The 26,902-nt window shown below is 42.0% G+C and overlaps 1 protein-coding gene across 1 annotated transcript in view; it reads left to right on the forward strand.

The window, feature by feature from the left end:
* Positions 1-13,105: 13,105 nt before the first annotated feature.
* The window catches only part of NRXN3 (neurexin 3), an 876,168-nt gene continuing 862,371 nt past the window's right edge, over positions 13,106-26,902 (forward strand). Inside the window, 1 exon segment of the mRNA XM_056493583.1 lies at positions 13,106-13,814. Coding sequence (XP_056349558.1) covers positions 13,106-13,814 — 709 coding nt within the window.

The raw sequence follows: 26,902 nt of genomic DNA on the forward strand, positions 1-26,902 counted from the left end.
TAAACTGTGGAAACACTTTTACTTTTTGCTGTAGTGTATGTTTCACATGTTTGAAAGCCAGTTGCTTTGAAAGCAGCTTCTCATTTTTTTAAATGATGTTAATAATTAAGTGAATCTAAAACCTCCTATTTTTTCATAACAGACTTTGTAGATTTTTCCCTTTACTTAGATCTTAATTAAATGCATAGAGGGACTTTCTTCTGCAAGATGAATGTCTTTTTAACTTGCTTAATTTTTGACTTTTGAAAGCCCCAGAAAAGTAGAGGAAGCAAGTTGAAATAGTTGTACTTTAGCACTGAGCAGTGCTGCACACAAGCAGCCTCCCTGCAATTATGTCTTTCTCTGAGCCTTTCAGATAGTTTAGATGACCACTGGTCAAAATGGAGTTAAATATACCCATTTTTTCCCCAGATGGTTGAGTGCCTGTTTCTGGAACCCCAGAGATGAGTTCTCCTTTAGGGAGTTTTTTTTGGGAAAAAAAGGGGTTGCAGTTCTCCTGACTGAGCAGTATATAAACTGTGTGCCATGATTCCCATGTAAAGCACAGAGCAGCCATGGCACAGTCACTGGACTGTGTTTGGATGGGGAAGGTGAGTGCCCCTTTGCTGTGCCGTGTCACAGGAGGAGGGATCGCGTGGCTGGGGTGGAGACCCAGGGAGGAGCAGCCCGTGTCCCTCTGTGGCTGGGCTGCTCTGCTCTGCCAAACCTGTCTGCTGCAGGTGCAGGGAGGGCAGCTGCAGCCAGGGCAGGAGCTGAGGCTGATGAAGGCTTCCCCTCTCCCCCACCACTGCCTTTTCTCCCTGCCTGCTGAGTAAACCTGTGCCCCTTTGGGACTGAGGCATCAGGAATGATGGAAGAAAACATGCTGTGTTTTATAGATACATCTTCCCTTGCTTAATTTGAGAGCAGACTGTTAATGTCATAAAAGAAGATAGATGGCTCTTCTGTTAGCTTGCCTTTTGAGTGCTTTGAGCACTTCACAATGACTAATTAAACTTTACAATGTGGCTGCTGTAGTCCTAGCTGTATCCTCTGAAAGAGCACTTTGCCTAAGGCCAAACTGGTCACAAGGCTCTTGTATGTACTCTGACTGCTGGAACATGAAGTTCATTGCATGAATCTTAGTCATGAAGAGCAAAATATTGGCAGCCAAAAACTAGGTGCTATAGATAAAATGAGTTAAATTAATGTGTGATGAAGTTACATGGGAGAGAGGCTTGGCCTAGAATCTGGCAACTGGCAGGTTGCAGGAACCATCTGTTGCCTGTGGTAGCAAGTAATCATTTTCATTAGCTACTTCTAAATCTCAGTTGCTCAAGATAGTTTGGAAGCAGAAGTTCTGCCAGGTTTTTACAAGCATTTCAGGTATCTTCCATATAAGTGTTGATTAGAAAAGCTTTCCCCCGTTTCTCCCAGACTTATTTTTGTACTCTTGGCAGGTGTGGGGTGGGAGACTGGAGTACTTAGTCTACCCAGGAATGAGTGATCTCACTAGTGAGTTTTTTTTCTACCCACATGTTTTAGCTACATCATAGGCAGAGTGTCTCCTTAGGTGTAGAGAAGAGTTGTACTGTTTTTTCTTTCCTTGCTTGCTTTACCAGTGGACAGCAGAAAAATCATTGTGAGGGTTTCTGGTGTTTAATTTAGAAATTGGGGCTGCAGCATTTCTCTCACTGGCTTCCAGTTTTCCACCAACTGGCCAAAGCTGGATGTGGAACGAGGAGGTGAAAATTTGGGCCAGAAAGGAGCGAGACCCATCACTGCCTCACCACTGATCTCTAGAGCTGTGCAGAATTCCCTGACATGCTGAGCTGAGTGCAGGGCTTGGTATGAAAGGGGAAAAGTGGGTGCTGTTAGCAAGAACTGCTCATAATGTTTTTGTCAAAATAATGGCTTTTCAGACTGTGAAAACAATGTTAGCAGAAAGGATGTATTATTCAGAATGTTCAGATTTTTTTTTTTTTTTGAGAGGGAGGGTAATACATTTAAAATTGATTTGAAATGAAAAGTTATGCAGTTGCTAGGAATGAAGCTATTTATATAGCAGTCTCAGTTTTCCCACTTCTATACTCCTCTATTCTATACTTCTTTCCCAGAAGAAATAAAAATAAACTGCAAATAATGACTGGAAGTTACTATATCCAATGCCAGGTAAATTAGAATGTTTCATTTTTAATTAAAAATAGAAAATTCAATTAAAGCCCCTCAATATAATAAATGTTACTTTCATTTTCACTAGTGACTTTCATAACAAACAATTATCCTTTGTCAGCTGTATTGCTAACCATACAGAGAGTCATATTTAGTATGGCAAAGCAGAAAATACGTCCCATGGAATACAGTATAGTGATATTCCCAGAGCCACTATTGCATCTGTAACCTCAGAGATTCTGGCTTGGAGAGTTGCAGGAATTCAAGTATTTTCCTTGCACTCTTTTTTTTCTTTGTCCTTTTTTCCTTTTTTTTTTTTTTTTTTTTTTTCCTATTTTTAAAGTATTTGAGTTTGAATCCTGGCTTGAGCAGGTTGAGTTGGGATTTTGAATTCGCAGCCCAGTCACTCAGAATGTCAATTGTCTTCCAGGGCACTGCACTGTGAGTCCCAAGGCTGGAAGCTCTTTAAAACACCATCTGACTTTTAAAGGAACATTTGCAGGAGAATATAAATAAATATATATATATATATATATATATATATATATATATAGTCTTTCTAAACCTGCCAAGTGTGATTGATTTATCAATATGTAGCAACTAATGATTAAACAAAGAGACATGTCTTCTCCAGTGGTGTTAAAATGCTCCATTAGAAAATTTAAACTAATTTCTAAAGACATTAATTTCCATAGTGCTGCTAGTTAGCTTTTAGTTAGCTTTTTCTTTCCCTAAGCTCACTTGAGGTATTAAGCTGGCTGACAGACTTTATTTCCTGGGTCTATGGCCCTGGCACACTCCTGCATTTGGGGTTTTAGCATAGAGAGAAAATAGAAGAGTGCTGTGCAGTGCTCCTAGTCCTTTTCTCAGGTGTTGAAGGGTTATTCTCTGTTATACTATTTCCTAGTGTTTTTATCCAAGTTAATTTAAAAATAAAATGTAGTAGTGCTTTTCCACCTTTCTGCCATCATGCCCAAGTACTTTTGAAAGCCCAGGACTGTCCAGCCTCTGGAGTTCTTGTTTTATCTGATGTCTGCCTCTCTGTTGCACTGTGTATATGATGATTCCTCTTGTCTTTGCTACATGCATGCATCCCCTGCCTTTTTGGCATCTTGTCTGTTACTTACTCCAGGAAATGTAATTTCCTTGTCATTAGGTGGTTCCACTGAGATAGGCACATGAATCCTTTATACTTGAATTCTGCAAAAACCCTTTTGCTTTGCACATCTTAATGTTTAGTTCTGCATTTCAGAGCAGGAAGTTTCTGAGGATAAGACAGCATAAGAGAAAACTTGTAGGGCAAAACAGTGTGAAGCACAGAAATACAGTCCTGGAAGGTGTAAATGAATTAAAAAACAAAAATGAGACCCCTGTTTTGTGTGTAACTTGTCCCACTATCTGGGCTCATAGGACTCTTAAACCTAAAATTACCTGTTCAACAGCCTTCCTTTCAAAACACATTGTGCCAAAAGCATTGTATTTCTGCTTTGAGGGTCCCTAGGGCTCTGGAGCTGGGTAGGCTTTACAAGGCTGCTTTAGTCCTTAGCTGTGAGGCCACTGCTGTGGCAGAGTGACAGGTTTGTTATTGCAGCCTTGCCCGCAGGCAGTGTGGGCTGGGTGGGGATTGCTTGGTGCACTGACAGATCACCATGCAGTGCTGCAGGCACAGGCCAGGCTGCAGTGACTCCTTGCAAGTGGAGTGTGTTTAGTGTATTTCCTACCTGTCCCGTAACTGCTGGTCAGTTTAGAAACTGACCCCTGTCATGCAAAGTTACAAGTAATTTCCTTGATGATCTGGGAAGTTTTCAATATCCTCAGCCATCTAAAGTGTTATCCCTTTCCAGCCAAGACAGTGACACTTAAAGATTTTTGCAACCAGTCTGTCTTGGCAAAGATTTCCACTTCCATTTCCCCAGCATGCTAGAGCTGAGAAATCTATCTATGCATAGTTTCTCATCATGTTCACCCAATTACCCTGAGCTACAAGTGGGGAGAGGGACGGGGTGGAATGAATTTTGGCAGGAATTTGTGTATCAGAGGATGAAAACAACCGATAGCTGGAAGAATGCATTGGTTTCCCATGGCAGGGGATTCCCAGCCTGCTGTTGTGTACACACCCACAAAAAGCAACATGTTTTTGGAGCTAGTGGTAAGAGAAGAGTGTGGTTCAGAAAGGGGAGACCTAATCTCACAGTGGCTGAGACTTCCAGAGTGCTTCCAGGACGCCACTGTGTGCTCCTTGTGTCAGCATCAGTCACTGAGAGAGCTGGGTGAAAACAAATCACCCACACTTCAATTCCAGTGTTTGACTGGATTCCCTGAGAAGCATCTGGTCTGTAAATGGAATTTTGGCTGTTTAAAGAGTTTAGGAGCTGAGAGCTCCTGCCTGCACTCTGGGCAGCTTCTCACACCTGTTTGCTGTGGTTAGGTGTTGTGTGTGCTCTGTGGGAAGCTGAGTATAAATTTTTGCATGAGGTTCTTAAGTTGCAATAAATCTTCAGATAACTGAGTTCACTGATAGAGAGTGCTAACGTGTTACATAATGGGAAAATCCACTGTAGATTTCAAGATGTCCATGGGACCTTTATTTCCTTTCTAAATGGATGGCACTTACTTTCCCAGGAGCCAGCAGACTAAGGGGATGATCTAAATTAATTACTGGCCATACTATTAATGACAGAGAAATCTGGCCAGGTGCAGTGTCACCCTCTATACATGCTGTGTTTTTCGTGCAATAACAAATTTGATTGCTTCTGCCTGCTGTCTTTATAATATATGATCACAACATTTAAAAACATGCAGTCTGCTCTGACTTACTGGAAATAGGTCCAGGAGTATAAAGTATGTTAAAGAAAGTGTGAATTGACTATGATCTATAAGTGAAAGAAAAAGTGAGTTAAAATTTATTTATAGTATTATTATAGTCATTCTGATAGTCCTTTTAAGCTTTTTTTCTTCATTTATATATATATATAAAAGTGTTATATTGGAATATAAGGCTATATTTTAGTGCTAGCTCAAGTACATAAAATCACAATTATTAATGTACATATGTAGTGCATTATAACTCTGCTCTTGACTATGTTGTGCTAGAGTCTGTCAGACAGAAAAGAAAATGTTCTTGCTCCTGAAAAACTTAAAATGGATATGCAAAGAAGAGGCAGATGGGTAGACAGACAGCTAGGAAGAGCAAGGTGGTATTAGTATGCTGGCCATTTGTTGTATTTTGGTGTTGATTTTGTGCTTTGTACCTTTTTCTAAAATTAGGGAACTGGCAATGCAGTGCACCAATGACTTTTTTCCTCTGGCTTCAAAGTCAGGAGTCCCCCACACCCCCCACTCCAGTTGTGTCTCCCATTTGAGGAGTGTCTAATGCTAGCCTGTGTCTGTAATACAAATACATTATTGGGGAAAAATAAGCCCATTCTTCACTGTTAGTCTAAGGAAAATTTTCTCAGAAGCAGCCTTATTTTCAGGCATTAATGATGTGCTCAAATTTTGGGTTTTGGTAACAATAAGCACATTTTCAAAAGACTTGATTTTTATAAAAAGAAAATGGAAATACTATGTATGTATGTATTAAAAGAAAATGGAAATATTGTATATTTGTGGAAGAAGTATTGCCTTTATCAATAATGCCAGCACTGTGATATCACCAAATTCCCCACTAACATTCCCTGCTGAATGTGTGTAGCTACTGGGTGCATTTGGTATATTAGGATCTGGTAGAATAAAAAAATCTGTCCAAGCTTTTTGATGGCAGAAAGGAGAGGACACAGGGGATGGAGACAGACCATCTACAGAAGGAGTAAAATACATGATAATGATTCAGGGCTCTCCAACTGTTGAGCTTCAAAGTCTTTAGAAAAGCAGGTATTCTTTGTTCTCTTTTAACGATGGTGGAATTGAGGCAAAGCCAGTGTTCCCAGTGCAGCTGCCGTGGGAATTACAATAAAGGCTGTTGAGCTGTGCAGAAATCGCTCTCCTGGTTAGTACCAGCTCAGGGATGGGGGAGTCTGGTTTCTCCTGCGTGGCAGTACAGAGCAATAACTGCTCAGCTGCTGCCAAGGCTTCCTTTTAGCTACTCCTTGTTAGTGGAGAGTTTGTGGTAATGGGAGTAATTAACACACTGGGAGTCATTTCTGTGTCCTGGAAGGGAACAGAAAGCCATCAGAGCAGCCCCAGACATGATTGCTCTGCAGGGTTATTTTCTGTCTCTCTTTCTTTCTTTTCCATTGTGCTTGGGTTTTGATTTTTCTTCTTTGTGTTAAGAAAGCTGGAGAGCTGAAATGGTCTGTAAATTGCATTCATGCTGGGCTGGGGCTAGGTAGGCTAGTTAAAGGTCACTCTCATGGACTAGATGGCCTCCTCTGTGGGGTGGTGAGAGTGTTTAAGAAGGGAGTCACGATGTCCCTTGTGGCTTTTTTAACCCTTCTTATTCCAGAATAGGTTTGTAGAGCTCTGGTTCTGAGTTAAGTTTGTTTAAATAGGCCCAGGATGTAAAAATGTGAAGGGTGGTTATGATGAAATGGTAACTCTTTTAGCAGTCAGATGAATTTCCAGCCTGATAAATTAGAAGTGAGGCCGTGCTGTCATGGTCTCATGGTGTTTATTGAACTAAGCACTTTACTAGTTTTCTCATATCCCTTTTGAGGCTGCTGGTGACATTTCAGCTGTGTGTCTTGCTCACGCAGGTGAGTTCAGCTCTCCCGTGCATAGGTGCCTAGTTTGGGTATTATGCAGTGTTTGTGGAGGTGAGCTCCAAGGTTAGCCATATCATAAGCAGTTATTTTTGCCTTCCCCAGGGAAGAACTCGGAATGGGGAGAAGGGCAGTGGGTTTAAACTGACTGCAGATCACATGCCCAGCTACCAGGAAACCAACCAACCACCTGCCTATGGGTTACAATTGATGGTGAATGCATGTGCATGTATACTAACCCACTACAAGGAAGCAAAGACAAACTAATTTAGCTTTTCAATCTATTTTTTTCTTACTTTAAGGGGACACTCTTGAATTGTAACCCCATACCTGGTTTTCTTGCTTTTTGCTTGATACAGTTTATTTGCAACTGACTCCTAGGGAGCTCAGTGCTGAATTCAGATAAGAAGTAAGTAACTGTGTATCAGTTTTCAAGCATGGAAAAGTTAAGCCTGCAAGATATATCAGTAGTGCGAAGAACCAAAGAACATAGAAGAATACATCTTCTACTTGGGCTTGGAGTGGGGCAAAGGCAGGGCTTGAAGTGAGGCGAAAGCATGTGTGGTTTCACAGTGATGTGAAAGACTGGTATGATTACTATATCCCTGGAAACCATGCAGAAGAGGTCAACAGGTGCTCCATGTCACCCTCAGTCCCTAATTTTGATATGCTGGTGTTCATATGCAGATGTCTGTACATCCAAGATAAAGCCTGAAATATCACTGCTTCTCTCCTTACAGACAGCCAGTAATGTAATGCTGCATCCCATGAAGTTCTGCCAACTTCAGCAGAACCTAGGTGTGTTCAGCTCTTTGCAAAGCAAAGCCCCCATTTCTGACCTCAGTTCCAGCCTCTTCACTTACCTGTGACCCCTCTGAGCTGTGTAGTGCCACTGAAATCTCCCTTGGTAAGAGAATGATAGAAGTGAACGAATATGGAAGCTCTCCATCTCCATCTTCTTCCTAGTTCTTTCAGCTCAGCTTCCTTGGCTCCACCCCAGAGTCCTCTCCATCCCAGCAAGGGTATGAGGCAGTTTCTAGATTTATTACTGATATGCAAATGCTGCTAGAGGAATTATAAACTAAATTAGCCTCTGCAGTTTTCTCTAGTCTCATGAATTTCAAACCCTCCATGTCCCCTCTCAGTTCTCTGTAAACATCCCTCCATGCATCCTTGCTGAGGATGTTGTGTGATGGGAGGATTTCTGTGTTCCTTTTCATCTATAGTGACCTATAGATAAAAAGGTCAGCTAGCAACTCACAGTTTTCACATCTGAATTTTTTTTTTGGAAGGATATATTTTTTGTTATGCTATCACCCTTTTGTCTTTAGCCACAATTCAGCTGGGGATAGATCAGGCAGAAAGATTTTAAAGGATTAGCCAAAAGGAGCCCATTGTTCAAAAATGGATGAGTGAATAAATACTATGAATTCCCCATTTCTCTCTGCTAGCAAGCTTGACTTTTAATATCAATTATTGAGGATAAATTTTACTGTGTCATTTTGAGCAGCATATGTCATAGAGCTGTAATGTTTTGATTGCTGTGCTTTGCACCAATTGAGGGAAGACACGTGGATGCAGAGCCAAATTAGGATCCTGTTTACTGCTTCCTAAAACTCTGCTGCTTCATTAGGGCTTGAGGAATAAAGAAAACAATTGGATTTTGCTTGTTTTAGAGTGATGGAAAGGACAAAAGTGAGTTCACATAGGGTGTTACGTATTCATGGATCCTAGGTGACCAGTGTGTAATTTTTCTTCTGCACAAACTGTGGCAAAGTGAATAGTTCTGGTTGTGGAAGATGATGTCAGACTGGGTGGACTGTAAACGTTTCCCATCAGTGTGTCAGGGGGATTTTGTCCAGCATCCTGAAGTGGAATAACAGGCCTTACACAGGTTTGCACAGGACTGCTGAGGCAGGGGTTTGCAAGGGAAACCAGCCTGTCTTTGAATTCATCTCTGTTCTTCTTTCTGCTGAAAATTACACTTTCAAATACAAGTAAGTCCATCCCCAAGTGATTAGCAGCCAGCCAGAGGAGGTAGTGGAGGAGGGAGGACAGGGAGTGACAAACCCATCTCCTGCAACCTTTCTGTGCAGTTGGGTAAATAAACTGCAGAATAACAGCCTCTCACCCCCTTTCCTAAGCAGGTGTGTTTCAAGACGTTTGCAAAGATATTAACCCTGCATACAGAGTGTGCTGCCAGTCAGTAATTATGGAAATTAGTTGGCAATTAGATAATGTCACTCAGTCTCCATATACAGCTGATAAGTGGTTGAGAGCCACTTCAAAGCAAGGGCTAGACCCCCTCCGTGGGCTGCTGAGAAGCTGGCTCTGACCTGGCATTAATAGACTGCAGTCAAGTTTGGGAAATGTGTGGTGGTTATGCAGCACTCGCCTTTGGCACTGTGGTGAGGCTGCCTCCCTTCCCTGGCTGGGGAGCTTGTGCAGCTGTGTCAGCCCTGTGAGTGGAACGTTTCAATAGTGCAAGTGGGTGTGTTTCCTGCAGTGGGTTTGGTGTGTGTGAGGTGCTGAGCTGTCTGCTCAGTGTGCAGGTTCCTCGTCGTTGCAGATCTCAGGTAGACCAGGGAGGTGGTACAAGCTGTTGGAAGTACAGTGGAGATAATTTGCTTGTTGCTGTCCATCATGAAGTGTTTTTATGCAAGATGTTGTCATGCCATGACAATGAGAGTTCTCAGAGAGAAAATATGTAAGACAATACTCTGGGATTCTGTAGCTTTTGTCCCAAACTGTAATGTATTGCTATGGTAGCAGTGTAGCTGTATGAGGCTGCTAGGGTAGTATTTATGCTAAAAATAAAATCATAAGAGCAGAAAATTATTCATTCTCAGTGTGTCTTGGAGAATCATTGTGGGAATGGGTGAGGCACAAAATTGGTGTGTCAGGAGTTACTCTCTCAAGGTTGGGACTCAGATCCTGCCTCCTGCTACAAGGGGCACTGGGTCTTCTGAGCTCTTCTTGAGGGCCCTGCTGCTGTGGTAAGACTTGCTCTCACAGACTTAACAGTGTGAGACATGAAACTGGAGTACTGGGAAGCACCGTGAGTCAGGAGTGACGTGTGCTGACAGAGCTCTGGGGGAGGCACAGATGGCCCTAGCCTGCTAGTGGCTGGGTGTGGGCAGCCTTCCCAAAACCTGAGCTGCAGTGTCTAAAAGGCAATGAAGCACCCAGCAATGACACCCTATATTTCATGGGTTTTGCATTGTCTTCCTCTTCTGTAACAGAGCTGGCACTGTCTTCATTCAAAACAGCTAGAAAGGGATTACCTTGGCTTCTCTTAATCAAAACAGAAAAAATAATTGCCTTGGCTTCCCTCAGTCAAGACTGCTATTCTTGTTTAACCATTTCTGTCTGGTTTCCCTTGTTGACTATGCTTTTTGTCCTGCCTAATGAACTTGTGTCATTACAGAAATTTGCACCACAGAGGTAGCCTACTCCCATTATTGTACCTTTGAAAAATCCCAAGCATTGAAGTGACCAAGGGAGGCTGGGATTTGTCAGTGTAAAACAGGGTTCCAGCATTCTGAGATTGGGAGAGATTGATAGGCTTTTCAGACAGGACTTTGAACTGTGTGTGGACATAGGCATCTCATCTGTGGTTATCTATAATGCTCACACCTGCTGCTGTGATTTACAGCATCTTTCACTGCTTATCAAAGTGTTGGTCTTCTAAAACAGGGAGAGAAGAGTATAAGACTGAGGGCTGCTTTTGATGCAGATGGTGCAATCTGCCCTGTCCAGGAGAAGCTGGGGCAAGAGCCCTGCTGCACTGGGGTCTCTGTGGATGGCTGCTGCCATGCTGGGCTTGTCGCCCTTCTCAGCTCAGGCTGAGCACAGAGCTGTCTGATGGAGTAGTGAATTTTGCCATGGTGGTAGTAAATGGTCCAGGAAGCTGTGAGCTGCTGGAAGCACATCACTGGTTAATTTACACACATTATGATATTCCCATTTCCATCTCATCAGTAATTCCAGGCTTGGGTCATCTCTTACCTTTCTCTCACTCTATTCTTCTCCATAAATCATGGGCTATTTCAGTGGATCCACTAGGGAGCAGAGGGAAGAAAGGTAAATGGACAAAAACCACATATTTTTTTCCCCAATTTAATTTTTCAGAATCTCCCAAAACCCCTATGAGCTTAAGCCAACATTGTGATTATTGGGAAGACAAATGAATTGAGGAATTGGATTCTTTGTTTAATTCTTTGTTCATTTTACATCTCTCCTAACACCTCCTTTTTCCACCTTCCATTTTCCTCAGCCAAGCTGGTAACAATTAAAAAGAATTATCTTCCCTCTGGTTTTGACTTGATTTTATTTGTGTTTATAGCAGTTTAGCTAACACGCTTCACTCAGGCAGCTGCAGGGAAGAGCCTGGTTTCCACTCAGCACTGAAAGCTCACATTTCTCTACAACTTGCTGTATTTTCTTTTGTTTGTTTGTTTGTTTGTTTGTTTTTTTTTTTTTTTTTTTTTTTTTTGTTTTTGTTTTGTTTTGTTTTGTTTTGTTTTGTTTTTAATTGATCCCTTTTGTTTTCTAAGTGACTTGTTTTTTGTGCTGGCTGAATTTGTCCAACTGACAGCCCTGGAGACTTACGGGTTCTGCAGGTCCCTGAGGCAGGTGAGGATGTGACTGTGACCTCTCCCCCCTGTTTCTTAGGGATTCTCCTCCAGCTCAACCTCTGTCCCTACCAAACAGAAACTTTCCAGCACTGCCCACTTCTGCAGTGTCTGTGTGCTTTCTCCTCCTGAGCAAGATGGGCAATGGGACTGAAAGGCATCTGCTGTGAACAACTCTTACGGTCCACAGCACAAAACACTTTTCCCAAGCAAATACTGCTTCACAATATTTGTGTTCCAGTTTGTGGAAGCTGTGTTCATGCTGACTTTTGTGAGGCTGAAGGCCTTGATTCTCATCACCTCCTTTCCTGCTTTGTATCAATGCTAATGTTAGCTGTTCTTGTGTCCAACTCATCTTTGTGAACAAACACCTGTGTTAATAGAAAACTTACTTTCTTCTTGGGTGGAATTTCTAAAGAATGAACCTAGCTTTGTGCTGCCTTTACTTGTCACTTAAAACATCCTCATATACCAGGCATATAATCACCCACATGCAAGTATGCAGAAGTGAGTTAAATCCCAGTGTTAACAGATAAAACTCATTGCAGCCAGTTAGAATTCTTTGCTCTTAATTAGGGGTGAATTTGGACTTTTTGGTGCGCTAGGAAGCATAATGTAAGCAATGGAATGGGAAGTTTGGATAATGGTGTTTCTTGCCCTTACCAGCTTTTAAATTCTTAGGAATTCTGGTCTTTGCCTTAAGCGTTTTCATGGAGAGGTAATGGTTACTGGGAAAGCTCCAGCCCCATTTCTCAGTAAAGTTGATGAGATTGCATCCATCAAAGGAGTTAAATAATTTGGTGTATTTTTACATTGCTAATCATTGCTATGTGTGCAGATGACTTGGTGAGTTCTCTATTTTGGCCTCTTAATTTTGAGGACATAGGTGTCCTTGCTGCTTTTGAGAGCTGTACAGCCAGCTGCAAGCATGAAGAAGTATCCAAAGTATCAAGAAATGTAATTGAGTTAATTGGACAATATGTTAATAAGCTTTATAGTAAAGATATGGTGAGTGGTAAGATTAACTTTTCCCTTTCTTTTTTTGTCTTGACCCCACAGGTCCTGCAAGCTCCGTGAGTGCCAAGAAGTGAATTATGGGCTGGGTATCCACCAGTGCATCATGAAGATTGACTTTGTTTTTGCCCTCTTGAAGTTCACGTGCTTTATGAATTCACTCTCTCTTCTATCTCACTGTCATCTCCGTCAATATTGTCATCATCTCTAGAAAACAAGAATTTTAGGCTTGGGCCTTGGCTCTCCCTTTCCTTCCTCCTGGAACACCAGTGTCACCTTTGTGTTCTACCAAAACAAATCACTGTAGGTTATTTTGCCCTTCAGAGAAGTACAGCATCTGAAGAAGTCATTTCATGTACCCTGTACTTCTGAGATAAAAAGCTCTGGTTCCTAAAGGATAATTGAGATCTTTCCTTGGGAGAAAACACATCCTCTTGGCCACGTGCACTTACAATCTCACTTTCCACTTACTCTCCTGCTGTCTGTCACTCTCTCTGCTCTTCTTCTCTTCCTTTTGGATTTAATATTTGGTGTTGACTGCTGGGGTCCTCCTCCCAGTAGCGTGGCTTCTTTTGTTCTCCTAGGGAAGAGCAGATTCTTGAAACAATGGGTTTCACTCTGCATTCTATCTACTTCACCTGGAAGGTGAGTTTGCTGCTGGGCTCCTTGCTGGGTCTCTGTTTGGGTCTGGAGTTCCTGGGCATTCCCAATCAGTGGGCCCGCTACCTCCGCTGGGATGCCAGCACTCGGAGCGAACTCAGCTTCCAGTTCAAGACCAATGTCTCTGCTGGGCTGCTTCTCTATTTTGACGATGGCGGCGTGTGTGACTTCCTCTGTCTGTCCCTGGTCGACGGGCGCCTCCAGCTGCGGTTCAGCGTGGACTGTGCGGAGACCACAGTGACCACGGACAAGCGGGTGAACGACAGCAGCTGGCACTTCGTGATGGTGAGCCGCAGCCAGCTGCGGACGGTGCTGGTGCTGGACGGCGAGGCCAAGCCGGGCGAGGTGCGCCCGCAGCGCCAGCACATGAACATCGTCAGCGACCTGTTCCTTGGCGGAGTCCCGCTGGACATCCGGCCCGCTGCCCTGACTCTCGACGGTGTTCTGAGCGAGCCTCCCTTCCAAGGATTTATCCTGGATCTGAAATACGGCAATTCTGAGCCGCAGCTCCTGGGCAGTCAAGGGGTCCGGCTGGAAATGGAAGGACTTTGCTCAGAAAACCCCTGTGAAAATGGTGGCACTTGCTTCCTTCTGGATGGTGAGCCACACTGTGACTGCTCAGCCACTGGATATGTTGGCAAGCTGTGTTCTGAAGGTAAGAGAATACTTCCTTGCTTCTCACTGACCTTTGCACAATCCAAAGAGTTAATTTGCAGGGCTATGACAGAGTTCTTATTCCTGCTGATGGTTGTCAGAGGAGTTCAAGTTCCACCATTCTTCTTCCAAATGGAAGTAATGAAATGGGAGTAGATAGAGAGCGTGAACAATTGCAACAAGTTTCTGCTGAAAGGATGCTGCACTCGTAGACAAGTGCAGATTTTCATCATCATTCATTTCATCAGCAACTTACTAATAAGGGTAGAGAATATAAATTGGTGAATAAAACTAAGAAGTACCCTAGGTTATTGCTGGTAAAAGCAATGGCTGGCTTTTTTCAGTAGTTCATGAAAATGGAGTGAAGTGCCAGCAAAAAGGAACCATAAATATATACATATATACGTACATACATGTATACATATATACATATATTCATATACATACACACACATATATATATGTGTGTGTATATATATATATATGTGTGTGTATATATTGCTGACATATTGACAGGACACTGTATATATATTTGATGTTAGCTGTTGCTAGCCTATGGAAGTCCCCTTCAATTGCATACTAATCACTGAATGGCACCATGATTGTTTTAGCATCCTTGATTAAATTGCTTAAATTGCTTTTTAAATTGATCTTACTTGGTGTTGCAAAGGGAAGAGGGATTTGAATGTTTCTGCATTGTTTGGTACTCACTTTTTGAATTTGGGTTTGAGAGTTTTAAGTCATGCAAACCACATGATGAAGTGTATTTCAGATTAAGTAAGTAAACTGAAAATCCCTGTGTGAATTTGGGAATCTCATCACAACATTATTTATGGCATTTGGTTTTAAACACCACAGTTTGAGCTTAAACCAAAGATGAAACCTAGACAAGAAGTGTTCAATCTCAAGGAAAAAAAAAGCCCTACCTGAAATTTTGTCAAAATGGAAATATTTGCAGTAATATATTTTCACGACTATCATTTGTTCACTTCTTTTGGCAGCGAAACTAGATTAACCAGAGTTTAGTCTGTACAATGTGAGAAGTGATGAAAATAGTCCTTACACTCTTGATATCTAAGTAAAAAGCCCTACAGCTCTACATTTACAGTCTGCATTTAGATGGAGAAGCAAAATAGGCTTTTATAGGAAGGGTAAGTTTGGAAAATAAACATAGCAGCCATATGTGCATTCATTTTACGGTGATTTTAATAATAACAGAAAATTTGGCTTTACATCCAAATAATATAGTAACAGTACATGAGCATTGGATGGGAGGTGTGAGCCTGTGAAGTGTTGGACACCAGAATTCTTCCTGCCTATTTGTTCAGACCTGATCAGTCCAAACCATTACTGAGCCAGAACTATTTTCTGTGCTTGAGCCATGAGTTATGTGGGGCTGGACAGACCTCTGGGTGTGACCAGGCAGTTCAGGAGCTGGGCCACTAGCCTGATTCTCACATACTTAAGGAATAAACACACCTCAGGTTTAGGTGCCAGGTATGGTGATAGAAGATTGCAAGAGCCACACAGCCACGTGGACCCCGAAACATAAAGATGTAAGGCTCTGTCTGCTGCTGGGCTAATGGATCCAGACTCCTTGGGGAGCTGCTCAAGATACCAACAGCATATGGTTTTCAGTGAACCACTTGAGAAAGTACTGTGAGTGAGCAGGAATTCATGTACCTGTGGGGCAATTGTGAGAGCTCTAACCAGGGCTCAGGGGGTGGCATTTCCTGGGTGGGTGGAACAATCTGAAATACATCTTCTAATGAATCCAGGGATATTTTTGTTGTAGACACCATGGATAAAGCAGTGCTATTGTTACTGTTTGAAGCCTGAGTCACCATTGCTGTTTGTTTCCTATAGTGATTCATCAGTTTCCAGCCCAACCTGGTGTTAAGAGTGAACAAAGAAGTTCGTCACAATGTGCCTTCTTAAGCAAACACTTTTAACTCACTGTTAGCTGGGGTCTTTTCACTCTCAGAGAAGATGTTGTGCGGAGAACTTCTCCAATGGATCACATGTAGAGATTTCCAGTCATTATCTTGTTTGGTGGTTCTTGTTTTCTCATATATTACTAAATGGTGTCTATTTGGTTTATGTTAGAATTTTATCATCAGCCTTGTTTTCTGCCTCCTTTATGCTGTAACAGTGGCGATTTCTGTGTGTTAAATGCTGTCATTGAAAAAACATTACAGTGGCTGTGCAGATGAATGGGAAAACCAAAAGAAAAGGCTGTTTAGTAAGTGGAAACAAGCAGACAAAGAAAAGTGGCAAGAAAAAAACAGGAACCAAATTAAGTATAGCTACCTTTTTGTCTGACTTTGAAAAGCGTAATATGTTGTCTTTCAATTCTGCAAGTGTGGGAGAACATCCACTGATAAACAGTAGGATGTGGGAGGAATGGCAGAACTGGTTATAGGCTCCTCCTGCCTGTGGCTTGATTGGCCATTTAACAACTTGTATTTTCTTTGTTTGCTTTTTTTCCCCCCAAGAGATTGAGATGTTTGTGTCAGAACTGTTCCCTTTTGTTTTGTAACTTTATCATGCCTCTGGATATATGCAGAAGTAACATGGTTATTTTATTCTCAGTCTCACTTCTGGAAAAGATTGGTCTCTCGATATCAACAACTCCCTTTTTGGGAGGGGAACCTTCACTCCATTACAGTATTTACTAGTCTGTAGTCTCTGTGCATATTTTCATTTCATCACCAGAGTTGGCTCTTTTACTGGGAACTGATGGGATCCAATCAATAACAAGTTCTGTTTGAACAGCTAAATGTAATATGTACCTTTTAAATAATGAGTTCTCTTGACAGTGTCCAGGCCATTACTTGCCTATTGACTGATACCTATGTCTGCAGATGGTAAAACCATAGCAAACTCATTTATTTTGTGGCCAGAGATAGGAGAAGTAAATAGAGAGTGGAACCTGCTGATTCTGTAGTGTGATGGAATGAAGCTCCATTTACTGTATTATAGGCCACTGTAACTCCAAGTTATGATGAATGTCAAGAGAAAACAACCATTCCATACTGAGATGAACCTGTGAGTCCTGTCCAGGATGTGCCCCCAATGTGCACAGAGTTAGTAGGGTTGTGTACATCGTGCCAGTCACATGCCCAGATGGTAGGTGAGCAGGTACAGTTTCTGTCTGAGTTTATACAGTGGGAGTGAAAATTTGGAAAGTTTGGCCGTTTTGAATAAAAAATGAGACTACTTTTATTGCAGTTGGAGTAAACTGGTTCACTGAATCTGACAGTTCTGTAGGGTACAAAGGATGGCTGATTTGAGTAACTATAGTTTGTATGTTGCTGGGCAATGGTGGCATTAGACATGAAAGCTGAACTGAGAGACATCTTCCCCTCTAATAAACCTCATCAGCCTCTGTGGAATCAGGCTGCTGCTAAGAGAATGAGTTTCCTGTAGAATTTGATCATCACAGATACATTCATATTTCTGGGGAAAGAACCCAAGAAAACCTTCCCCATGCAAATTTTGCAAGCTGATCTGCTGTAGAAGCCAGATGAGGTTGTTCATATCTGCTCATTCACGACCATGCTGTCAGTCTGCAAGAAATTTTCTCTTTTGCTGACACTGCTGTGTAGAGAGTGAGCTCACAGATGTGGACAGCGTGAATGCAACACTGTTTGTACAAGCATATTTTGGCCTAAACCCTCACCCTTCTTCCAAGACTCCTCCTGGACTTTCTGAGGAAAGGTGAACAGAAGATGTGCTTAGAAGTGCATTAACTCTGCTTGTAGTTGCAGAACCAGGACGTTGATCACCAACTTCACAAAGCACCATGCTGAAGCCTTTGTGATGCCTGCAGGGGCTGTTTCTAAACGAAGGCTGAATACGGGCTTGATTGCACCTCTTCCCTTGATTACAGAGCAAGATTTCCTGGGGATGCTGCCTGCTGAATGACAGAGGAGCCCACTGCTCTGTAATTATCACACTTCTAGCTGCATCGGGAGCAGATTTTTCTATAGCCCCTCAGCTTGGTTTAAAGTGACAAGTTACTGGGGGATTTATCCTCTTCCTGTCCCTTGGGAGCAGCCCAGCCCTGCCTGTATCTGAGGCACTGCCCAGCCTCACCTGCAGTCACTGCATCTCCCTGCCAGCTGCCCCAATCTTCCTAACACTAAGGGATAGTCTGGCACTTTGCCACGAGCCTGATGCTTGCACTTAATTTGCATATACATTTACATACATTTTGTAATCAGAAACAAATGAACATGACCATAATATTTGCTCCTACTTGCATATTCCTTGATAGATGAATATAAGTTGGTTGTTGAATTCACCCCCAATAAACAGTTGCAGACCCTCAATTCGGTCTTGTGCTCTGCTGTTCTAGAGGACAGCAGGCAGTTCTGGCACATGCCTTGGATGGGCCCATTTTCACTCACAAGTGCAAAACTCTAGAATTGATCATCTCCAAGGAATAAATATTGCAAGGGGCAAATCTGCTGTTTTATGTCACTTCTTATGTCACAGCACTGGCCATTGGGCAGAAAGCTGATAAGAATTCTGCCCATTACTTCATTTTGCAGAAATTCAGTTTTCCTCATCTTTTTTTACTTGTTCATTCTTCCTGGTTTAAGTTCCTTTGGTTGTATTTAAAATTGTAATTTTTTTCCAGTCTGGTTGCAATTTTTTTGATGCATTGCCAGATGAGAACCAGAGAAAGATGATGTGTTCATGTATTAATGTTTATAAAGTGCTTTGAAATGTAAAAGTGGAGTTTAAGCACCATTTGTTATTTTTAATGATCTGAGCAGGAGCCACAGGATTTGAATTTAGATCCTACATACCCTTTCACAGAAGATGCCAAGGACCCCCATCACTAAGTGTGGACTAAGCAACTCCAGAGTTGGCTGGATTTGCTTTGTAGACTCTCCTGCTTTAAAAGCAGGGGGAGCTGCAGGGAGATTGCAAGACCTTGTAGGGTGAGTGCCATTGATTCAAATAGTCTGGCTGTAATACATGCTGACATCTATATTCTTGTAGGTCCCCTCTCTTGTATTATAGATGACCATGGGGCTACAATCCTTTTCTGCTGGATTGCAGGTGAGCTGCAGACCTTGGGCAAAAGAGATGTTAAACCCCTTGGTTAGGCAAAGTTTGGACATCTCCTCTGATAAAATGAAGCAGGTGGTGGTTGGGTACAGAGGAGATTGCTATTTGGTGTAAGGTGGAACACGTGAAGAGTGATGATCATTTGTGGCCCAAGAGAAGATGGAGCTCGGGAAAAAAGCCTCTGGATGAAAATGTTCTTTATAAAATGTTATAGAAGAGGAAACCACAGCTCACAGAGACTGTTTACAGTAGCTGCTCCATATTGGTTTTACCTGCCTGATAGAATAAAAGAAGATTTCTTGGCTCTTCCAAAGAGAATGGGATGACCAAGCTTCTGGAGGACTAAATCTAGATGGGGTTTGGATTCCAGCATTCTCTGTGAGACCAACCTGCTGGCTCCTGCTCTGTCCCAAAGTGTGCACAGCCTGGATCTAAACTGGAATTTTTGGGAATTACTAAATAAAGATAAAGAAATTAAAGTAACTGGTAATAATTATGTGAAAGTGAACAAAGTCAGACATTTCTCTTTCCAGCTTATGGATTCCCAACTTGATTTCTGATGAAGGGTTTATTTTCCTTTGGTTTTGCCATGAAAAAATAAAAGGGGGGGGGGCATAAGAGTTGATTTATTATTACTGTACAGGCTTTTGCTGAGCTAGGCAGCTTGTCATGGAGGTCAGTCAGCAGTAAATATAGCCCCAAGCAAGACAGCACATGCTGTAGCTGTTGCTTTCATCCTTTTTCTGGTACGGAGCAGGGCATTTGCCACAAGGTAATTTTTGTGATGTTTTGGTAAAAAATGGAGGGCAATAATCCTCCCAGATACCTTGAGGATGCTGGAAATGGTGCCACAAAGCTCCAGGGAGAAAATCGAAGGAGGAGCACACCTGTCCAGTGAACTCTGTCACTACTCAAAGAAGATGAGTCTCTGCACGTCACCGTCAGCACTGAGTTCTCCCTGGTGCAGGAGAAGGTGGTAATCCATGTGATGAAATGCTAGAATGGCCACCTGTCCTTGGCTAACTTCTAATTTCACTTTGCCTCTCTGTTTCTTTGCTGACCAACTTTGAACTTGATGGGCAGAAAAGCTTTTTTCTCTCCCTACAGAAAGCAAGGCAACTGCCATGTTATTGCTGTCCAGAGACAGCAATGTGACTTCTGGTGTATGTGTGTGTGTCTCCCACAATCCTTCATTGCAGACAGGTTCACGTCATTGTAAACTCACCCTGCAGTGCAAAGCAGGTGTCCTTCTATCTGTAAACAAGTCCAGGAGCTGACAACTGGGTGCAAAACAGCCCAAGGGCTGAGAGAAGTAGGTGTGGGGGGAGTAGGAAGGACAGTGGATGTCACCCTCTACTTGAAGCAGAACTCATTTGTATTTGAATATGTTTTCTCTGAAATTGGGCTGAGACCTGAGTGCATTGGATTCACATTCTGTGCTGCCTTTGCCAGTTGCGCTGTGTCAGCTCTCCAGGCCCTGCTGCATGTACACTTGTTCAGCTCATTATTCTGAAAAGAGACCAAGGTAAAACGTATAAAGGAAGTGGAGCAGGGCAGCAGGACTTGAATGGCCTGGTCATAAGAGTGTTAGCACCTAAGAGGCTGATTTCCATTTCTGCCACAGTCTTTCTGTGTCTCTGGAGTGATTTGCTGGCAGATTAAAGAACTCAAGACTGAATCAATTGACCTTTCTTTGCAGAGGATATGTACCTGGTTGCCCCCTGTGTCTCAGTTTCTATATCTGAAATATGTAGCCAGTGGGGCTTCCTGTACTCCAGGTGTTAAGGATCCCATATGCTTCTGTATGACAGTGATAGAGACATATAAATATCTTAGCATGACAAGTAAATTATGATAATGCATGAACACCCAGTAGAATTACCTGGTTTGATTGTCAGTTTTTTCAGCTAGGACATGCAGCTAGAAATTAAGGTATTTTTCCATGTTAAATGGCCATCTTTGAGGAGTGCTCCTCATCTTTCCTTTCAACAGAAATCTCCCAGTTTCCTGCTACTCTGTGCAATGTCACGCTATGAGTAGGCAGACCCTTCCCAGGCTGCAGTTGTGCTGGTACAGACAGCCTGAGCAGCAGTGTAGCCTCTTCCCTGTTGGTGACATGGAGCAGATGCTGCACTGCAGGGTGCTGATACAAGCAATAGGAAAAGGAGAACTTTGGATGTTTGGATTTTTTTTTTTTTTTTTTTTTTTCGTATCTGACCCATGTGCTCCACTGACCTCCCCCAAATGTCCTCTGCTGTGGACCTCAGATGCTGATCAGATGCTTTTCCTTGTACAGTGGCCCACCTCTGCCAACCTGTCTGCACTGGTGCTCTCCCTGCTGTGGCTGCTGCTTTCAGGCTGCCCCTTTCACCCTCCATACTCCAGACTCGCCTCGACCTTGTGCTGTCAGGGGAAGCAAAGAGAGCATGAAAGGCTACCCAAGCAGAATGGCACAGTTTGCACTTTCTCTGTTCCTCTATGCATTAAAAGCAGCATAGCAAAGAAAGCCCATTGGATTGTTTCTGAATGTTTAATTAGCACAAAGCTGGCCAGTGTTTTGTGGCTCTAAGGCACTGAAAGGGTGCATAAAAATCTTGCCTTTCCTGTTCACTCTCATCAAAGCTCTAACTGTTTATTAGATAAAGCAGGTGTATTTGTCTGCAGTTTGCAATGTAGGGCAAGGAGGAAAGGTATACTTGACTCTCAGGATTTTGCTCTGAGGTGTGATCTTCTTCCTCTTCCTCATGGAATTTGACCAGTTAAGTAACTTGAGTGAATATAAGACTGGGTTTGGTTCTGAGTATTTGGCATGAGACCTTTATGAGAAAAGAAAGAAGGAATTCCTTGGTAGATGTAGGAGTTTGAGCTGTAGGTTAAACCAGGCTTCAATCTCTAATAGTGCTGGTAGGCTCCATAGTTTGCTTGGCTGATGCATTTATTCTGAAGTCTTTCTCGGCCTCTGTATTTTTTGGGTGGATTTTCATTTCTTCATGATTTGTTGCCTTAGTATTTGAGAAAAGTGACACTGAGTTTTCCAAACCTCTGGTGAATCTTCACACAGTCATGTGTTTGATTTTTCTGTTTATTCCTGCTGTGTCCATCTTGTAAGTCTGGCTATCAGGGTTGGAGAGCCTCTCAGTACCATTCTCCTCAAGGTAATACAGGAGAAATCCTTGGAACTGAAGGCACGTTTCTCCACTGAGGCTGGACAGGAACAAGAGTTGAGGAATGGCTAGCCATGAAGAGAGTGGCTATAACTGTGATCTGCAAATTTCATTTGTTTGCAGCTGAATTCCTTAAGCTTCTTTCTGTATGTGGTTGAAATTGCTTATGCTTATATTCCCCAAAGACTTTTTTTAATGAGGAAGAAGTGTGTGGAATAATTCCTTAATAAATTGCTGATTAAAAGAATAAAGGAAAAAAGATAAAGGTGAAGTTTGTGAAGAGGAAATGAAATGAAATTTCTTGTCTTGGGCTACCTAAAAGACAAAGCTGCTAAAGTAACCAGAATTTCTGTATTTTTACTTCTGTCATTTGCTTTTTTCTCTGTGGCTTCTCTGAGACCTGCTTTGGGACTTGGTGTGGTAGGAGGCAGGGGGTTGTGCAGAGGAACTACCCTGCATGATGCCTGCCAGACCTCTGGTAATGGGAGATCTGTGTAATTCACATAGCTTTGACTTTAAGGAAGATAACAGGGGATCAGTGAACATAAAAAATTACGGATGGATATATTGTCATTGTGAAGCAGGAGCATTGCCAGATCCCTTAGGGTAACCAGAGCCAGAGGTAGGTTTATATTAGTGTCAAAGATGGGGCAAAACTCATATAGGCATATCTAGCTGAAAATTTGGCAGATTAGGTACTGGCAGCTGTGTGATCCTAGAGCTTGGAATGTGATGGTATTGCTATGACTATAAGTTTATTATTGTGTAGAAGACCTTTTCAGTAATCATTGGATGGTACAGAAAATGGCAAAATCCTCTTTCTTCAGAGTTCCTCTAGTGGGCACTGTGTTGTTGGAGATCTGACTTTTTTTTTTTTCTTCACTGAAAAAAAAGTAGGGCTCCAGTGATCAATTTGTAATTTAGCTTGCTGGCTGCCTCCTCCTAAATTTTCTTTTCCTTCATTACTTAAGCTGAAGTGCTCAGTTGTGTCTGAGCTGCAGCAATGAACACATCTACAACAAATTCCAAAGCCTGCTGGTTTTGAACAGACATGAGGCCTATATATTCCTACACACATTATCTCTACTTTGCATCTGACACAGAAATGTATGTCTAAGGCAGTCTGGTGTTTGCCGACCTATGGTGTGGCATATTTGAATGATAGACATGTGAGATTACATTTTGACCAGCTAAGACACATCAGAATCAGACAGACTGGAAATGTTTTCCTTTTGAAAAATGGTGGTTTCATTCCAATTAAAATATTTAGTAAAAAACCCTCAACTGATTTGGATGAAAATCTGCAGAAAAAAGAATTTGTAGAATTTCCAAATCCTGATTTTTAAGAAAAAAGTGTACTCTGTATCTATTACACATAACAATGTGTATATTATTTTATAATTTACTGACATCATTTGCCCAAATATGGATCTACTACCGATGAACTGCAATATATCACAAACATGTTGAAGTGCTTTAAGGAAGGGGCATGTGCACAGTGAGCAAATGGAACTAATGAAAACCCATGGATTCAACCCCACCATGCTCCTGTGGGAGCTGTTGGGTTCAGAAGAGCAGGCAAAAGGAGCCCTAAGCATGGGTTAAACTTGACCAGAGAGAAGAACAGATTTCCAACTTGAAGACAGCAAGTGGAGCCTGGAGCACAAGTGCAGCAATGACCAGATTGGTGCCCTTTGAAGCCTCCCAGGAGAGAAGAGTGGTGTGAAGCACTGCTATCCTCTCAGTCCCTTGGAAGTGACAGCTCCATAGGTGCTGTTGTCTGTCATGAGCTCCCCTGAAGGAAAGGCTCGAGGAATAATTATGAGTGGATGGGACTCGAGTGGGCTCTTTCCCATTTGATTTCTAATATGTATCAGTGAACACTGCAGTGTCTCAACAATGACAGTGAAGGCAGCAAGGCTGAGCATATTAACAAAGAACCACAGCTGCTGATTTGACAGGCTGAGATTGTCAGCTGTTTGGTTTTTAGCTTTTTAGCATGTTGGATTGAACCTAAGTAGTTTGCAACGTAGCTGGACCTAAGGATTAGGCAGCAGGCATTCCAAAGAAGAGCAAAACAAACACCTCTCTGTGCAGGAAATACTCTTTGAAATGCAGCCAGCCAAAGCTGAAATTTGGGCTGGATAAGCAAGGCTCTGCCTATGAAAATCACTAGGGATCTGCAGCAGTGTGGCATGACAGTCATTCCTGAGCTCTGGGATGTTTTCCCTGTCATTGCTGCTGCCAGTGTGGTGACTCCCAGTTCGCCCGAGGCAAAAGATAGCTAAACCGGAGTACTAAGTAACAGATCCTTTATCCCGGGAGAACAATTGGCTGTGATTTCAGAACTCATTTGTCAGTGGTGTTTAATTATAGCCTTGCTACCACTTACAGTGGAAGTCACCGCTATATTGTAGGTCTATTTAGTGCTCCCTCTGGTCTTAAAAATCTATGAATCTATATCATGCTATTTTGGGGCATTTGTAACAGTCTCCACTAGTTTTCTTCCAGAGCTGAAATTGCTTAAGTTTCCTCCTAGTTAATTGAGAAAATGTTGTTGCTGGAAAGCTGACTAAAACAATTTAAGCCCCTTTATTAGGTCTGGGAGTGAAACAAAATGTAGGTTACATCTGGTTTAGTTTCTATCCTTACAGTTGCCCAGCTGTTTTCTCCTTGTGCATAGCTCTGCTGCAACATGGACACGTGAATTTTTTTAACTTGCAGATAATGTGTCATCAGTGAGCTGTTTTGTAGCAAAAATATCAAATGTAAGGATCATTGTATAAAATGTTTTCTTTCACATCTGGTCCCATAAATAGTACTCAACCTAAAATTAACTCCATACACCAAGTACTCTTTATTCAAGCAAAGCTTTCATTCATCTGATGAAAGACGTCCTTAACTAAGAGCTTAACACAAATCTACTTAGATTTGTTGATCTTGTCAGTTTAAAAAGTTACTTTTAAATCCCATTTTGAAAAGTGATTCAGGCAGCTTGAAGCCTTGTGACTGATCTGGAATTCAAAATAGTAGTTTTGATAATTTTACCTTCGTATTGTATTTATTTCTGTCCTTGTTCACCTCTAAAGATTTAGCCCAAAGAGCACAATCTTCTGAGATTCTTTCCTTGCCTCTGTTTGCCTTTAATAATCTTAATGATCTGATTGATGACCTGATACTGAATTGAAACCATGACCAATCAAATATTCTTCTTTTAAAATGGAGTGAAGAAGGAAAATTAATTGCAAAAATCCTGCTTAAACGTGATGTTGAAGTTGTGGATTTCAGAATTAAATGGGAGTACCTGCTACAATCAAAATGCCGCATGGCATCCATTCAAATGTGCTTCAGGCATCCTGCACTTGAATTGTGTGCAAGGCAGGAAAATAAAAGAGCTAAAACGCTGTCAGGTTAATAATAAATTGTGCATACATGTGGCACATTTCATCAGAGTATTCCTAAGCATCTCACAACTACTGATAAATCAGTCAGCCTTCACATCACTCTACCGCTCTGTGGGCTGCATGCTATCTCCATTTAACTGATGGCAAAACTGAGAGGCAAGCAGAATGAGAATTATTGAAGGGTATCAAGTCAGAAGCTGCCTGAGGTAAAATTGCTAAATCCTAAGTATTAAACAGTTTATCTAGTTTTATCCAAGTGTGCTAGAAAAGCCACAAAATACTGTGGTTTACGTTGAATGTGAAGCTAAAACCAGAGCATTGGATTTTAGGGATTCTTGTAAAATTTCAGTTGAAATTCAAAGAAATACCCATTTTTATTCTTCTTGGTGGATTGGATCATCCATAACCAAGAAGTTCTGGTGCTGTCTCACAACTTTGTCTGCTGAAGCCACCTTGAACCAGCTTGTTCTGTACCTTGTGTTAGTAGGCAGCACTGCTTGGGCTATGCTTTATGGATTCCCCTGTTTAGTGTATTTTTAGAGTTAGTAATGAGAAAAAAGAGACTTGTAGCAATAAAAGTTTTAACTAGTTTTGCCCATCTCTGGTTTATGTGTGCTCCAATACAACTTTTCTAGACAGGATCCAGTTCCTCTAGATGTTTCCAGTAGAGAAAAGTTTACAATTTCACTTCAAATATCAAAAAGAAATATTAATTTCAAATACTTGAATACTTTACTGAACATACCCTTGGATGGAAGGCAGTAGGAGACTGTGTATTGTGTTTTTACATTTCTCCTCCCTTCTGAATTTCTTCAAACCCACAAATGTTAGGCTCTCAGGTTATCCTCTGTTGCTGTCCAGCCTTCCTTGTCCATAGAAACAACAAGTTTTACTGGAAACTTTGTTCCAGAGTGGCTCCCATGAACCACTGAAGGCAGGACTCTGTTGTGCTGATCTTCCAGCTGAGTAGAACTGATTGTATAGAAGGTTGTTCATATATGCTGAAGAAAGAAGAGCTTTCAGTTTGTCATTTTTGTTTTGTTGGTTATTTTCATAGAATCATTTAGGTTGGAAAAGACATCTATGATCATCAAGCCCAACCATTAACCTACCACTAAGTGCTACGTCTGCACGTTTTTTTAAATACATCCAAGAGGTAGTGACTCAACCACTTTCCTGGGCAGCCTCTTCCAGTGCTTGGCAGCCCTTTCTGTGAAGAAATTTTTCCTAATATCCAACCTGAACATCCTCTGGCACAGCTTGAGACTCTGTCCTCTCATCCTATCAATTGTTACTTGAGAGAAGAGGCCAATCCTTCCCTAGGCCAAATCTACTTTCAGGTGGTAGTAGAGAGGGATAATGTCTCACCTGACCTTCCTCTTCTACAGCCTTTTTCTCTTCCCCAGCTCCCTCAGCTGCTTCTCCTGAGACTTCCTCTG

The sequence above is a fragment of the Oenanthe melanoleuca genome, chromosome 5 (genome assembly GCF_029582105.1).
Source record: "Oenanthe melanoleuca isolate GR-GAL-2019-014 chromosome 5, OMel1.0, whole genome shotgun sequence".
Classification (NCBI taxonomy): Eukaryota; Metazoa; Chordata; class Aves; order Passeriformes; family Muscicapidae; genus Oenanthe; species Oenanthe melanoleuca.